Genomic DNA, 14450 nt, shown 5'->3' on the forward strand with positions numbered 1-14450 from the left:
TGAGAGATCATGTCAAATGTTTTCAGCCATAAAAAACAATTCTCACATGTTAAACGCAATATCTAATATGTATCCACAAGGCAGGTCAGGGGCAGGGCAAAAGCCAGGGGTCAGAAGAGTTGTGTATAGAAGATATAGTAGAAGGCAGAAATTGGAACGATTTGTGGGTGTTGGGCTGGAAGGCAGTTGGGCAGAGCCCAGGCAGAGCGATCAACGTTTGCCGATCAGTGTGTTTTCGGTTGTAGTTAGTATTTGAGTTTGGCTAGCATACATATACATACATCAATGGGTTACTATCTAATAGAGGTAGCTTGTACATGTATGGGTATCGTTGTATGTATGTGTGTACATTTACGTGCAGATACATAGATAATTGTTAACGACTATAAATTTTACGAGTAATGAAACACACACACACACATAAAAGCATTGTTTAAGTTTTGATTTTGTTGTATTTGTAGTTTTTAAATTTTGTTTATTTTTGTTTTTTTTGTAAAAATTTTGATTGTCTCGCTCACCTGATTTTTGTCAATTTCACCATCTTGCAATTCAGCTTCGCCTTGCTCTTGAAATGTTATGATAATCAAGGCGACGAATATGTTGACGAAGAAGAATGGAAATACAATAAAATATACTATATAAAAGATGGACATTTCGATCCGGAAATTTTGGATTGGACCCCTATCTTCATAAGTGGCAGCCATTGAGTGTTGCAAGACCCTATTGGACGGTTACCATTTAGCAACATTTTAGTGTGTGTGAAGATAGCACAAAACAAACAAAAAAGTAAAAGTAACAATTCATTATTCACCATCCGCACTCGCTTAACAGAACAGCACAATATTTAAATCATTATCATTATTATCAGTATCAGTATCAGTATCAGTATCAGGTGAGTTAAATCATACAAGTCAAGGAAAAGCATCAAAATCAAAACACACAAATCTTAGAGCAAACAGAGCTTACTGTGGCCATCCCTCGCCGGTCTGCACGGCGAACAGCGTCAGCATGGCAGCGGCGACATTGTCGTAGTGGAAGCTGCGTGGCTTCCACACGCGCATCTCCTGTTTGGGCAGCAGTTCGTCTTCCTCGTATTTGAAATACGAACCCCTTTTGTGGGTTGGGTTGGGTTGAGTTGTCAATGGATTGCATATAACATTATATGTTGATGTTTGGTTTATGGTGTGTTCGAATTTAGTTATTATTTGGTTTTTGTTTTTTCGATTATATATATAATTGAAGTCGGAATAAGAAATCAAGTTACAAAAAAAAAATTAAAAAATAAAATAAACACACACACTACATATATAAAATGATAAAGTCAAATTCAGTTGAAGAACATTCATTGTATATGTGAGAACATATTTGCTAAAAGTTAGATATGTGTGGGTGTGATAGACATAGAGTGTGTATGCATGTATGTAAGTGTGCGTGAATATATACATAGATCTAATAAATAGATATAGCACAAATAAGTTTCTATAGCGATAATGATCTTGACGTCTTTAGGTAAATATTGCACAACAAAAATATAAACAGATTCTTATGCATGTATGTTGAAATGCATGTAAGCAGGTATGTACGTATGTACGTATGCATGTATGCATGTAGCTGATGGATGATGATTCGTGTGTTCTGCGATTGTAGTATTTGTGACAGTATTTAAATTTGTCTAGCTGTAGCCCAGAACAATCCAAATCAACACTGCACAATCTCAGCAGGCGTACAAAGAAAAGAAATGTTCGAAAACCTAATGCATATCTTTCAGATGCAGATACAGCTATAGATATTGTAATTGATATTGATATTGATATAGATTCTATATCGCTTTGCTGTAGGCCTACAGGCCAAGTGTGTTTGGTAGTGTATTGCTTAGTTCGACGTAGTTTGAGTGTTGCTTCTGGCTGCTTGTTTGCTCGGCGATGTGTAACAAGAAAGCTGCGCTTGCGATGTCTGGAAGCAATTTTGCATAGCGATCAACGTGATCTAACGGTGCGAGAGAGCTCTACATATAGAAATATAAGCGTGTTCATAGATGAGAAGGATGTGCGTGTACATATGTTGTGGATTTTTGTATCAATTTGAATGTCAATCAGTTGGAAGCAGCCACAGCCGCAGCTACAGCCACAGCATCAAATAATAATTAAAATAGCTCCTCTTCCTCGCACTTCCCTAGCAGTTCGATCTCAATGTGGGCTTTCTTTTCTCGATTTGTTGCCAATGTATGTATATAAGAGTATATATATATAATGTGGGAACTGGTTTGGAATCTGCTTATCAGTTGTAAATGCGACTAGTCTAACGTATCTAGTAGGTAGTTAGAAAGAAATGTTAGATAGATAACATATATATTTACGTATTTAGTATGAGAAAGTATAAATAGACGTTAGAATAATTCAAAAAAGTTGAGAGAAATGGCAAATTAAAACGGGAGCAGATTGTTGAAAACTAGTCTCCGATATGATCAATCAAGGCTGGGCTAGGTTGGGTTAGGTTGGTGGTTGGTGGTTCACGTGATATACGAGTACTACGAGAGATTGGAGTTTGGAACACGACGAGATCTACATTAAAATTGAAACGATTTGTGATACTATTTGGTACGTGTACGCGGATACAGACTTATTAAGAAATCTTCTGGTAGTAATATGGACTCTTTGGTATTTGGTAAAATACCCAATTGTTAAGAAATAATATTGATATAGATATAGATAGATAGTAGTTATTTACATGCTAAACGCGATCGGCAGTAAATTCTTGAATTGAATTGAATTGAATTGAATTGAATTGATTTGTCTGATTTTTTTGGACTTTGGATTTTGGTGTAGTTAGAAGGCAACAGATACAGAATAATACATTGATCGAGTTAACGGATTAACTAGAAAATCATATAGAATAAAACTAGAAAGGTCTTTCATTCAGGTGGCATTTGTAGTTTCGCATTTCAGTTCTGATCAAAGGATTTAGAGATATATATATTTCTTTTCTTCTTTTTTTTTTTTTTTTTGTTGAGTTTCCATTATATTTTTTTCTTTTTGCTGTTTGTCTTTCGTTCGTTTTTTTTTTTTTTTTTTTTTTTTTTTTGCTTCGTTATTAAATTCACATATTTATGTTTATCGTTGAGTTTTTTCTTCTTTTTTTTTATATTTTTTGTTTTGTTTTTGGCCCTTTTACTCGCTTGATTGTGGTGGAAGCACAATTCAGGCAAGAAAACTGGGCGAGAAACTTTAAAATGCTACTCTTACATTCTGTAAAATCAGTGCACCTTTTTTGTCATCTTAGAACAGAAGAACGCAGAAGAAAACAAAATGAGAACGCAAAAGAACACGAAAATCAAATCGAAACTTAAAGAATGTACAATCGGAAAAGTTACGGTTAGGAGAGACCAAAAACAAATACATTTAGTACAACATAAAGTAAAGAGAGATTTTTAATCATTCTTGCTCCACTATATATACATATATGCATGTGTATATTTATATATAGTATTCATTTGCAAGCGATCAACTTCTATGCTCAGAATCCTGGTCCCTGTCTTGGGCATCGCAGCTCACTCTCCCGCTTGATCTGAAATCATTTATCACAACTCAACTGAACAGAACTGAACTTGACATCTGCTCGAGCAGGACGAGTATGTATGTATATTGTATATCAGAATATTTTGTTGATCAAACTTGGTTCATGTTGTAGAGTAGTTATATATGTAATACATATTGATATATATAAGGGTATTGAACTGTGTACATAGAGACAACAAGGTAGACAACTAGCTAGCGTAGTGCTAATTAACACCTCATATGTGAGGCACACATAAACAAGCATACACTCACTCACACACACACACACACACACACAGAGAGATAGCGATAGGTTGATCAATTAGTTAGACATCTATGTATGTTCAGTCTGGTAGAGTTACCTAAAAAGCTAATGTACATATAGGTAAAACAGATGTAAGTTAGACATACATATATCAGAATGTAACTCGTGTTGTGATTTAAGAAAGCTAGGCATGTACACAATTAACTATTATTATGTATGTAGTAGGTATTTAAAGCTTTGTAGACACAGTTATAACAAGCTAAGGATTGGAGCACACAGACAATAACTGATGTATTTATATATATATGTATATTAAAGAGAGTCTAATCAATCGAACATATACATGTATATATATATGTATGTAGCATATGAATGTATATATTCATATATATTCATATCAATAAATATATATACATTCAAATGCATGTATTTATCGAGAGATTGAAAAACGGATGGATAAATACAAAAGAGGGAGAGACAGAGAAGGAGAGACACAGAGAGAGAGAGAGCAAGAGTGTATAGAAAAACTTTATATACACATATGTATGTTTATATACATATATGCATATACATGTACACATATATATATGTATATAGATATGATAACACCGAAATGTATGTGTAGCGCGTCTAATAGATATAATAATCATAATAATAAGATCTATGAAATAATAATAGAAACTATAACATGAACAATTTGTATGACTTACGAAACACAGAATCAACTGAGAACAGATACAAATAGAAACGAAAAGGAAAAGAAACCAAAACGAAAACGAAAACGAAAAGTGAAATCAAAAACAATTGTCAATGTTTTTGAAAATACGGAAAGAAAATGTTTACTTACTGGCACTCTTCGGAAGTATGTTTACTCTCATCCGTACAATAAAAAAACTTTCCATTGAACAATTGTACACCAATAACAGAAAATATAAATTGAAACAATATGTACACGATTAGAATGTTAACAACATTTTTTAATGAGTTCACGACGCAATCGAAGACGGCTTTCAATTTGGGAACACGTTTAATAGTCTTCAATGGACGCAGGACGCGCAGCACCCGAAGCGATTTGATAGTGGACAAATTTTGTCCAGCGCTGCTACCGCTCATATCGAAACCGAAACTAACAGCAGCGCATATAACGACCACAGCATCCATAATATTCCAGAATTCTCTTAAATAGCTGCCAGGATGTAGGATGACACCCAAGTCTACAATTTTCAGCAACATTTCTATCGTGAATACGCCGGTAAATGCATAATCAAAGTAATTTAAGATCTTATTTCGCCTCGAGTTCTCACGAACGGGATCTTCGGCTGCTAATGCTATTGATGACATTGATATGACGACCATTATGAAGAAATCAAAATATGGTAAATTAACCACCCAATGGGCGCCACGTCGTATGCTGTATATGCACATAGATATAGATAGGTCATTTAATTGATTGTAGTACCAATAGAGGTGGTTGGGTTGGTTTTGTTTTGATTTTTGATTTGATTTGATTTTTGTTTGTTTTTTTTTGTTAGTTTTGAATTTTATTGTTGTTTCGAACGATTTTGATTTTCCAATAGATAGCCATGGAGAGTTCAGATTCAGTTGTTTTTTTTTTTTTTTTTTTTATCGTTTACAATTGCAAGATTCGATTAATTCGTTTATTACATTTGTTATTAAATTTTATATAGTTTTTTTTTTTTTTTTTTTTTTTTTTTTGGATTTTCGATTGCGTTTTTGCGTTTTGTTTAGTCAACCGTTTTATTTAATTCGATTTTGTTTTTGGTTTTCCAATTATTATTTAATCGGTTTTTATTTCAAGTAATTATCAATTTTGTTTTGTCGTTGTAGTAGTAGTAGTTGTTGTTGTTGTAGTTGTAGTTGTTGTGTTGTAAAAGTTATAGTTGAAGATAATGATGATGATGTGGTTCATAAGATGAATTGCAGTTGCTCGTGATGGAGGTGATTGATATTGCAGGCAAGGAGGATACAAATGAAGTATTCGTCGATATTTGTAGTGCAAATATTTACAAATATATATATTATCATGTAGATATATATGTATATATATATAAATTTGATTAATTTAGTTGAGTTCAATTAATTTAATTCGATTTGATTCGATTCGATTCGATTCGATTTGATTTGATTTGTTTCATTGTAGTGTGCAACAGAAAATTGTAACGAATCCAAAAGAAAAAGTGAAAAGAAAAAGAAGTGAAACAAGTTAGTACATTTGGTATTACCATTGGCTAAAAAGAAGTTTATCGATTATTAAAACAATTACAGTGGAGCATAAAAGTGTGCTAAGAGTTAACCTTCATTGACGAACCTATGCGAAAGCCTCGCATACTGAAATCAAAAATAATATTTATTCATATCCCTGCCTAGGCAGTTAAAGCCAAGCCTAGCAGCTTTATTTTTATGAATTTATGAATTTTAGATTTCAAAATAAATGCATTATGTAATTCAAATATCGTTAGACATAGACTCGGACTGACTCACTGAAAATATAATCTAGACATTGTTCAGATATTCCATTTTAGTATTTTTCTTTTTTCATTTAATGCAAAGATTTACTTTTGATATATTCAATCAAAGATAAATTGACCGGACAACGCCGGGCAGCAGCCTGACAGCCTGAAAGCCTGGCACCCTGTAATTAAATATCAGCTTTAGATATAGATGAGAAACATATTTACGGATTTGTTGGTGATAGTATGAACATCGAAGAGTATGGCAACATTGGCTTTGGCCCTTCCGTAACTTCCTCCTCCTCCTTCTTCTCTTCCTCCTTCTTTTTGCCTTTGCCCTTGCTGGTGGCCACGGTACCATCGCCGTTCTCCAGGTGGACGCCGTCGCCTTGGAGGGCTTCCATTTCTTTTTCTAGTTCTTGGAGCTGTTTCTCTTTATCTTCTTCGACTTGTTCCTCTTCGGCTGCTGTCAGTTCTTGAGCATTCGCCAAATTATCGACGGCGATAGCCAAGAACACATTTAAAAGCGTATAATTACCGAAGAGTACCAAAACGATAAAGTATCTGTTGGAAAAGAGACACAATGCGATTAGTGGACTCCAGTGAAAGTCGACGTGGAGCTAATAGTATGCTTGATAATGTTCGATGTAAAGCCCAAAGTCTACTCTGTATCCTGCATCCGGTCAAGTGTCAATTTAGGTCAATTTTAATTTCTTAATCAAGTAATCCATAATGTGTGAATGTTTCAAGTGATCAGGTTATCAGGTGATCAAGTGATCAATTGATAGAGCAATAGCTAGTGCGTCAACTGATCTCAATATAACACAAATATACCAATATGAACTGTTCAATCTAATATATGTGAGCATAGTGTATCGGATAGTAGCAGCAGCTAGAGTGTTGAATAGTTATAATACTTGAAATGTTGTGCCTAGGGGCCAACAATTAATCCAAAACATGGCATGGCTGGAAAAGAAATGAATTATGAAAATAGATAAGCAAGAGTGAGATCAACTAGGCTAGCATAGCTAAATATAATACACTTACGTTATTCGATAGCGAGTGAGTGCGCTGAGGGAGGCTGCATCAACTAGGGGGTTAAACGATGGAAGGACTTGGCTTGCAGAATTTCAGGATCACATTTAACTAAATTCTCCAAGCTCTAAAGTCCAATCTTTTCACATATATATATGGGTCAATATATATATTGTGAGACCAAAACTCCAACGTTCCGGATCTTTATGGTAGATTGCACACATTAATGGTTCGACGTTCAATGAATATCAACTAATCGCACCAATTAGCCCCCGATATTCTCCCACCAACCAAAAAAATTTCTTTCTTTCTAGGTAACAACAGCGACCTACTTCCGATTCAATTAGCTTTTTCCAATTTATAATGCAAAAAAAAGTAAATAAATATAGCCAAGTTCTCTAGCAGATAAAGCTGTTGATGTTGTATACTCGGTTCACAGAGTACAACTAAATCCAGATAAGAAACTCGATTTTGCTAATAAGAATTACATAATACTAAATTAATAATACAAATTTGATTGGTTTATGAAATGTATTTGTTTTCAAATGCTAAGAAAACGGAGAGCATTTGCTCTATCCTCTCCAACTGAGCATCGGCATGCTCTCTCTCTCTCTCGCTCCCTTTCACGTTTCAGTGCCATTAGATGAGAGTTGAGGCAGGCTTCACTCAAATTCTCATTCTCAAATAGTTACAGCTCAACGAGAGTAGCAAAACGAAGGCGAGCCTGCGGTCGACAGTGAAGTCTGCTACCAATAGCAGGTCCTGGAAATAGTTTTGTTTGTGTATATAATTTACAAACTCGACCCAACCCAATAAAAAAATACAACAAAATGAGCCCGAGCCTGCAAAATCTACAAAAGTCAAAATGGTAAACGCATTATAGCCAATTTCATATAATATACTAAAAGAACTACTCATACATAAGATAAAATAAGAATAATACTGTGAACCGAATATGGCCAAGTCGGTGAGAGCCGACTGTAACTAGCTTTGTTTGATTCTACAATACGATGTTTCTTAGCAATACTATAATCATATATGTCTGTATATATAATGTCAATGTCAATGAAAATTTCAATTATCGATATTTGTATAAACTTACATAGAGTAAATCATTCCTTTCTTTGCACCACCTTGCGATATAATACCCTGATACATAACTTCATTCCAATCTTCGCCGGTTAGGATTTGGAACACTGTTAAGAGTGCTATGGGAAATGTGTTAAAGTTTGTTTCGGGCGTGCCTCCTGGCAAATTGAACTGCCCACCGAACAGTTGCATGCCAAGCAGTGCAAATATCAGTATGAACAAGAAGAGCAGGAACAACAGTGAGATGATGGATCTCATCGAATTCAGCAATGATATAACTAGATTACGTAGGGAGGACCAGTATTTGGTCACTTTGAAGATGCGCAGCAGCCGGAGGGCACGCAACACAGACAGACCGAACGAGCCGCCCTTAACTTCAGACCAGATCACCTCGAATATCGAACCACTAATGACGACACAATCAAAACGATTGAACGACGACTCGAAGTAAATGCGTGGACCCAGCGCATACATCTTGATAAACATTTCCGACATGAACAGCCCCAGGAAGATGAATTCCGCATAGTCTGCAATGGAAAAGTTCCGATTAGATTGTACCATTGCCCCGCCCCTGCTCCAGCAACAGCGGCAAATCGATGCAAATTACTTACACAGAAACTCCGTGAGGAATGTCGGCTGTCCATAGTGCTCGACAGCGACGCAAACAGTGTTGAGAAAGACGAGCACTATCACGAACCAATAGAACCACTGCGTCTTCACTGTGTGCCGTATCCAGAAACGGAACCTTTTCTCGGCTCGCCAAAATCCTGTACAGCTGCCTTGGGGTTTCGAACGAGTTTTCAGATAACCTGTCAAAAGTACATTGACGCATGATCAGTAAGGCCGCATCGGCTAATCGATCTATGTACATAGTCTATATAGTCTTATTGCTTAAGTGTTTCGATAATTGCCACACATACAAGTTTTTGTGTATCCTGCGTATGAGTACGTTGTGATTTAGTCGTGGTAGTTATTGGATTTGTTGTTGTTATTGGTACTAGTTAGTAAGTATATACAAACTCGATAACTCTATCTATACGCTGAACGAGATGCAACTACAAGCACAGATATCTACGAGTATGATAGCACACATACATGAAATGTTCGATTTTGAATACGACTATAACAAATCAGCGAGTCTGATGCGTCGCATCGTGGACTTTGCAGACTATAAAATATCGGGTGACAAACGTTTAAGTTTTAATATTGACTTAAATTATAGTTTCTGTGACAGCTATAGACCTATTGAGAGAAGGAAATATGTATATCTGTATACATATATATTTATGAATGCAAATACAGTAGAGTCCGATTATTACGACGCTCAAGGAACCGTCCTAATACCCAGTATCAGAATTCATTGCTATAACCGTACGGACGCTATAAGCGGAGTCGTTACAACCGGATTCTACTGCATACACTCAATGAATAATAAGGAATCATATCTATACCCATATAATATTGTAAATTTAATATTTATTATTATTTTCACTAAATAGTTACTCTAGTCTGCTTCATTATAGCACAAGTTTCTAGTTTTCATATTATCCTTTTAGTATTTTACTGTTTCATTAGAGGCCTTCAGTTCATATGACAAGAATGAGCCAGAAAAAATATCTATAGCTGCCCATAAGTTAAGTCCTTTGATGTATCTGATCTATAACGTATATTTATAAAGCTTGACTTGATACCTTAAGAAAAAAAATTTATTAAAAAATAATAATAAGAAAAAAAAAAAAACAAAAATAGAATAAAGTTGTGACTAAGAAATGCTCAGGGCAATATCCTTGAAATATATATAACATAAATAAAATTAAATAAAATAATGTTTTAGTGTTATTCATTAGGAAAAGTCGATCTGTTCATATCCCTCTGGAGCTCTATCGCTCTTGATACTCAATATAGCTAGAATAAACCCATTTTCATTATGTATTCGAATCTGTGGAAATTCCTGATTAATAATTTGCTAGTGCTTGGATACAAACAAAAATAGAGATATATATTTAATTATACGAGTATACATATCGTTGGGGCCGTAGCATAGTTAAGGTGCCTTATAATCGATGAGAATGCATAAACAAGTGCAATAGTAGTTTCAATTTCGAATTCATTAAGAATTGAATTGTCGCTTAGGAGACGATAAATACATATACATAAGTACGTACAACCATTATAGACTATGAGCCTAGCATAGATGATATCGACATGAGAGATGTGCAGGTCAAACATCCCCGACATGGTTATAGAGTTAGTACAATGTGTGTATGTACATACATTTACTGATATACTGAAAATGCTCAATACATTGATATCGCTACCGAATGCATGTTGTTGTGAGAACGATATTGAGTTGTACAAGAAATCAGGTTATTGATCGAATTGGTAGTTTACTTACACATTTTGAATGTACATATCAATATAGAATTTCGTTTTGTTCAAATTCACAAATTCAAATTAAGAGAAAATGAAAAACGTAAATTAATTCGATTTAAAAACATAATAACTTAATTAAGATATTTCATAGATGTTCACTCAGATCGAGGTCTAAACAAAAACCGCCCATAAATCTTCTGAATTTGAGAGAGTTTACTCAACAACAAAAAGAAAACAATATGAAGAAATTTCCATCTAAATGTTTCGTGTAAATATAACTTTGCATGCAAAAAGAATTTGTTTCATTTTAAATCATATCCTTTTTCGCTTTTTCAATTTAATCCTAAATATCACTTTTGATGACTTCACATGAGCTCTTGACAATATATCCGATTCCATGAATACAAATTTTTCTTGAATATATATTTTCGATTCACACATATTCAAATCTATCGAATCGGACCACAATATCGTACAGCTGCCTAAAGATCTAAATCTTACTTTGTACTTTACTTACTTTGTATTATAAAATGTATTGACTTTCTATACTGAAAAGAAAACAAGCATTCCCTATTCCGATAGATATTTCTAGAGAGAATATATTTATATATATTTTATATATATATTTAGCATGTATGCATATGCAACATATGTTATGTTAGATTCTGTTAATGAATGTCTTTCTCTCATTACCCACACTGAAAAGAAAGTTGAAATCCTTCACAAATATTGCTATGGTAAATTCGGTAATTGAATTCATTTGCAGTCGGATTCGTCCGACGTCCAAAGTCTTTTGTTTTTAATTTCATATTAAAATAGATGTATTTACGATATTCGCTTTATGCATAGATCAGCATAGATCATTGATAGCAGCTGTTAGCCGAGTTATTAGGTAAATAACCACCTAAATAGATTCTTTCGAAAGTTCTTCTTCAAATATTTAAGTTTCTGTTATGTTTTGAATAGGTCTTAGAATCTATGCTGTCCAATACAATTCTTACCATCATCGCCGTAATCCTCCTCGGCTTCTTCTTCTTCAGTGTCTGTCGACTTTGACTTTCCTAAGCTTTTCAGCTTTTTCCGTTTAGCTGCATTTCGCCTGCGGGCTACAAATACAAAACAAAACCAAACAAGATATATTGAAATTTCGAATACCACATATTCGATAAAGCTGAGAGATCAACCTACCTTCCATAATATGCATTTTCTCCTCCTCTGTTGTTCGTTCTTCGGCTAATATAACTTCCTCTGCAATTATATCGTAACGATAAACGGATTGTCAAATGTTCATGGCATGCACGAAAAAACGATTTGCGACTGAGATTTTTCATCTTTTTTTTTAACAAGCAGGATTAACATATGTATGTGAATATGAATTGATGAAGCTCGAGTGGATGTATAGCATATAGCTTACGTCTTACTTATTTATTTGAGCATATAGGTTTATTTGTGTTGTGAGTAAATGTGAAGTATATTACTAACTGTGTTTGTGTCGGTGAATCAGTTTGATGTTTGAGCTCTTTAGATTTTTGTTTGTATATATTTATGGGAGAACTAGATAGTGTTTTAAGTGGAGTTTTGTATTAATTATGAAAGCAAGTCAGAATCTCTGTAATATCCATCAAACCCGACTGGAAAATACCCAAGCGAAGAGCTCAGCTCTATTGGCTCAAACTACATGATAAATGTATACTGATTTCAAAGAGCCTTCGTATGAACTCTTCTTCCTCTCATTTGCAAATCCTTGAATTTAAAAATAAGTTTAGCATTATTTACAGATCGTCATATTTTATGGACCAGCTTATTATAATTATCGATAAAAATCAATACGTAGATTGATAAGTAGATCTTTTGATCTGAAAGCTTTTAAAGCTTATATTTATGATGTTCTTTACTATGCTTAATACAGAACTTGTGCCTATTTCAGATTTTAGATACCCTATTTAAAAAATAACCAATTTGATATAGATTTTATTAGGCTTTCGGTAATTATAGACATTTAACAGTTATTTTTAAAGCCAAAGTTATACAATAACCAAACAGTATAGTGACGGTGTAAGAAGTACTTAGGGTATTTCTTAGTCGGATACTTCCGCCTTCTTTTCGTGACTTATTTCCATATGGTACATTTATTAGTTTAGTATTTTTAAAGGTATGAGTGTATGTGTATGCATTGGTGTCTGGTGTGTTTGGCGTTAAGAGGAGTCGGATAATATAGTATATAGAGAGAAAGATATAGATATATATTTTTGATAAACATTACAAAAGAAAGGGGTAAATACTATACCAGCTTTACAAATCCATTCAACATAGCCGTTTAATTCTCTTTCTAGTTGCTGCTGCCTTCTAAGTTTAAGAAATTCTTGTCTATTTTCTACTTTTTCTCGTTCTTTTGCGAATTCACTACAAAAAATAATTAAATAGAATATGATGAACCGAAAACAGGAACGATCCAATGAACAAATATGATATATTGCATTACAAAAAAACAATTTTCACATTTTGTTACCTTTTCAAAATATTTGCTTGTATTGAAGTGTTTGTGTATATTCAAATAAAAAATAAACTTAAATACATATTGAGTGTGATGTACAGACAATGAGAATAGTAGTAGTATAAGTAGAACAAACAGAAGTAGAGCATAAATAGAGTCAATGGGGAGATGAAGATAGAACAATTAAGTATTGGTAGCATACTGTGCATAACTCTTTAGCAGTTTCAAATTATACCCGAGATAGGAGTTGAGTATGTGAATGCCATTGTGTCGTGGGTCCATAGCAGACATACATCATGCTTGCTTCTATGTAAATATCATCGAAAAGAACATAAACAAATGTGACGCAGATCCTCTTTGAGCTTTGAGCCAGAGTACAGCATGATGAAGTACACGTCGAGTAGATATATATCTATCTATCTATCTATAGATAAGTTAATATATGTGGGTGAGAACTTGAACAATCTGAACTCGTTTCTCTAACCATAGCAGAGCAGCAATTCGATATTGTCGATATTGATTGTTAAATACGGGATTGTTTATATATAATACTATAGTAGACGATAACAACAATTGCAATTGGCATAACAAACTGGTGTGGAAGTACCTTGTATGCTTGTTGAGTAAATATATGTATATATTGAAGTTGGGGTTTAACTAGATATATAGTTGAATAGTTAGTTAGTTAGTTAGTTAGTTAAGTGGGGATTAACGTATGTTTGTATTAGCTAAAATTTGCATTGAATTAGTTGATTATGTAGCATGTAATACGAACTGGGTTCTGTTCTAGTATATGTAACATATATGGGGACTTTCGGGTGGTAGGACCAAACAGCATTTCGTATAAAAGTTTTATTGCATTATCTCAATTAGCGACAGATTTATAATATATATATATATAGATAGTATATATGTAGTATATGTTGTTGTAACTAGTTGAGAAGAGCAAAAGATGATTTTGTTGCCGAAAGGAATTAATTTGCTTGCGGTTTTATTTGGTTTTTAACTATCGTATTAATTGGTTAACTCATTGTATTTGTTGTTGTAGTTGTATTTGTTGTTGTATTTGCCTAGTTTTTATATATTATATAAGATATTCTTGTACGTATATATATATGTTTATATATATGTAGAGAGGGTTTGGTTGGTTTATTAACGTTTCTAAATTG

General features: G+C 33.8%; 1 protein-coding gene across 25 annotated transcripts in view; it reads right to left on the minus strand.

The window, feature by feature from the left end:
- The window catches only part of cac (calcium voltage-gated channel subunit cacophony), a 68662-nt gene that overhangs the window by 40742 nt on the left and 13470 nt on the right, over window positions 1-14450 (minus strand). For 21 of the 25 annotated variants that reach the window (XM_089474749.1, XM_089474739.1, XM_089474746.1 and 18 more), the window contains 9 exons: window positions 13075-13190; window positions 11976-12035; window positions 11789-11893; window positions 9026-9223; window positions 8428-8941; window positions 6519-6854; window positions 4667-5230; window positions 967-1110; window positions 519-720 (listed from right to left, as the gene is read on the minus strand). In XM_089474749.1, the coding sequence (XP_089330875.1) occupies window positions 519-720; window positions 967-1110; window positions 4667-5230; window positions 6519-6854; window positions 8428-8941; window positions 9026-9223; window positions 11789-11893; window positions 11976-12035; window positions 13075-13190 (2239 nt within the window). The remainder of the gene's footprint in view (window positions 1-518; window positions 721-966; window positions 1111-4666; window positions 5231-6518; window positions 6855-8427; window positions 8942-9025; window positions 9224-11788; window positions 11894-11975; window positions 12036-13074; window positions 13191-14450) is intronic. The other 4 variants (XM_089474743.1, XM_089474726.1, XM_089474745.1 and 1 more) reach the window with 2 other exon arrangements.

The sequence above is a fragment of the Drosophila arizonae genome, chromosome X, assembly GCF_054131065.1.
Source record: "Drosophila arizonae isolate 15081-1271.41 chromosome X, UAZ_ARI_1.0, whole genome shotgun sequence".
In the NCBI taxonomy this organism is placed as follows: domain Eukaryota; kingdom Metazoa; phylum Arthropoda; class Insecta; order Diptera; family Drosophilidae; genus Drosophila; species Drosophila arizonae.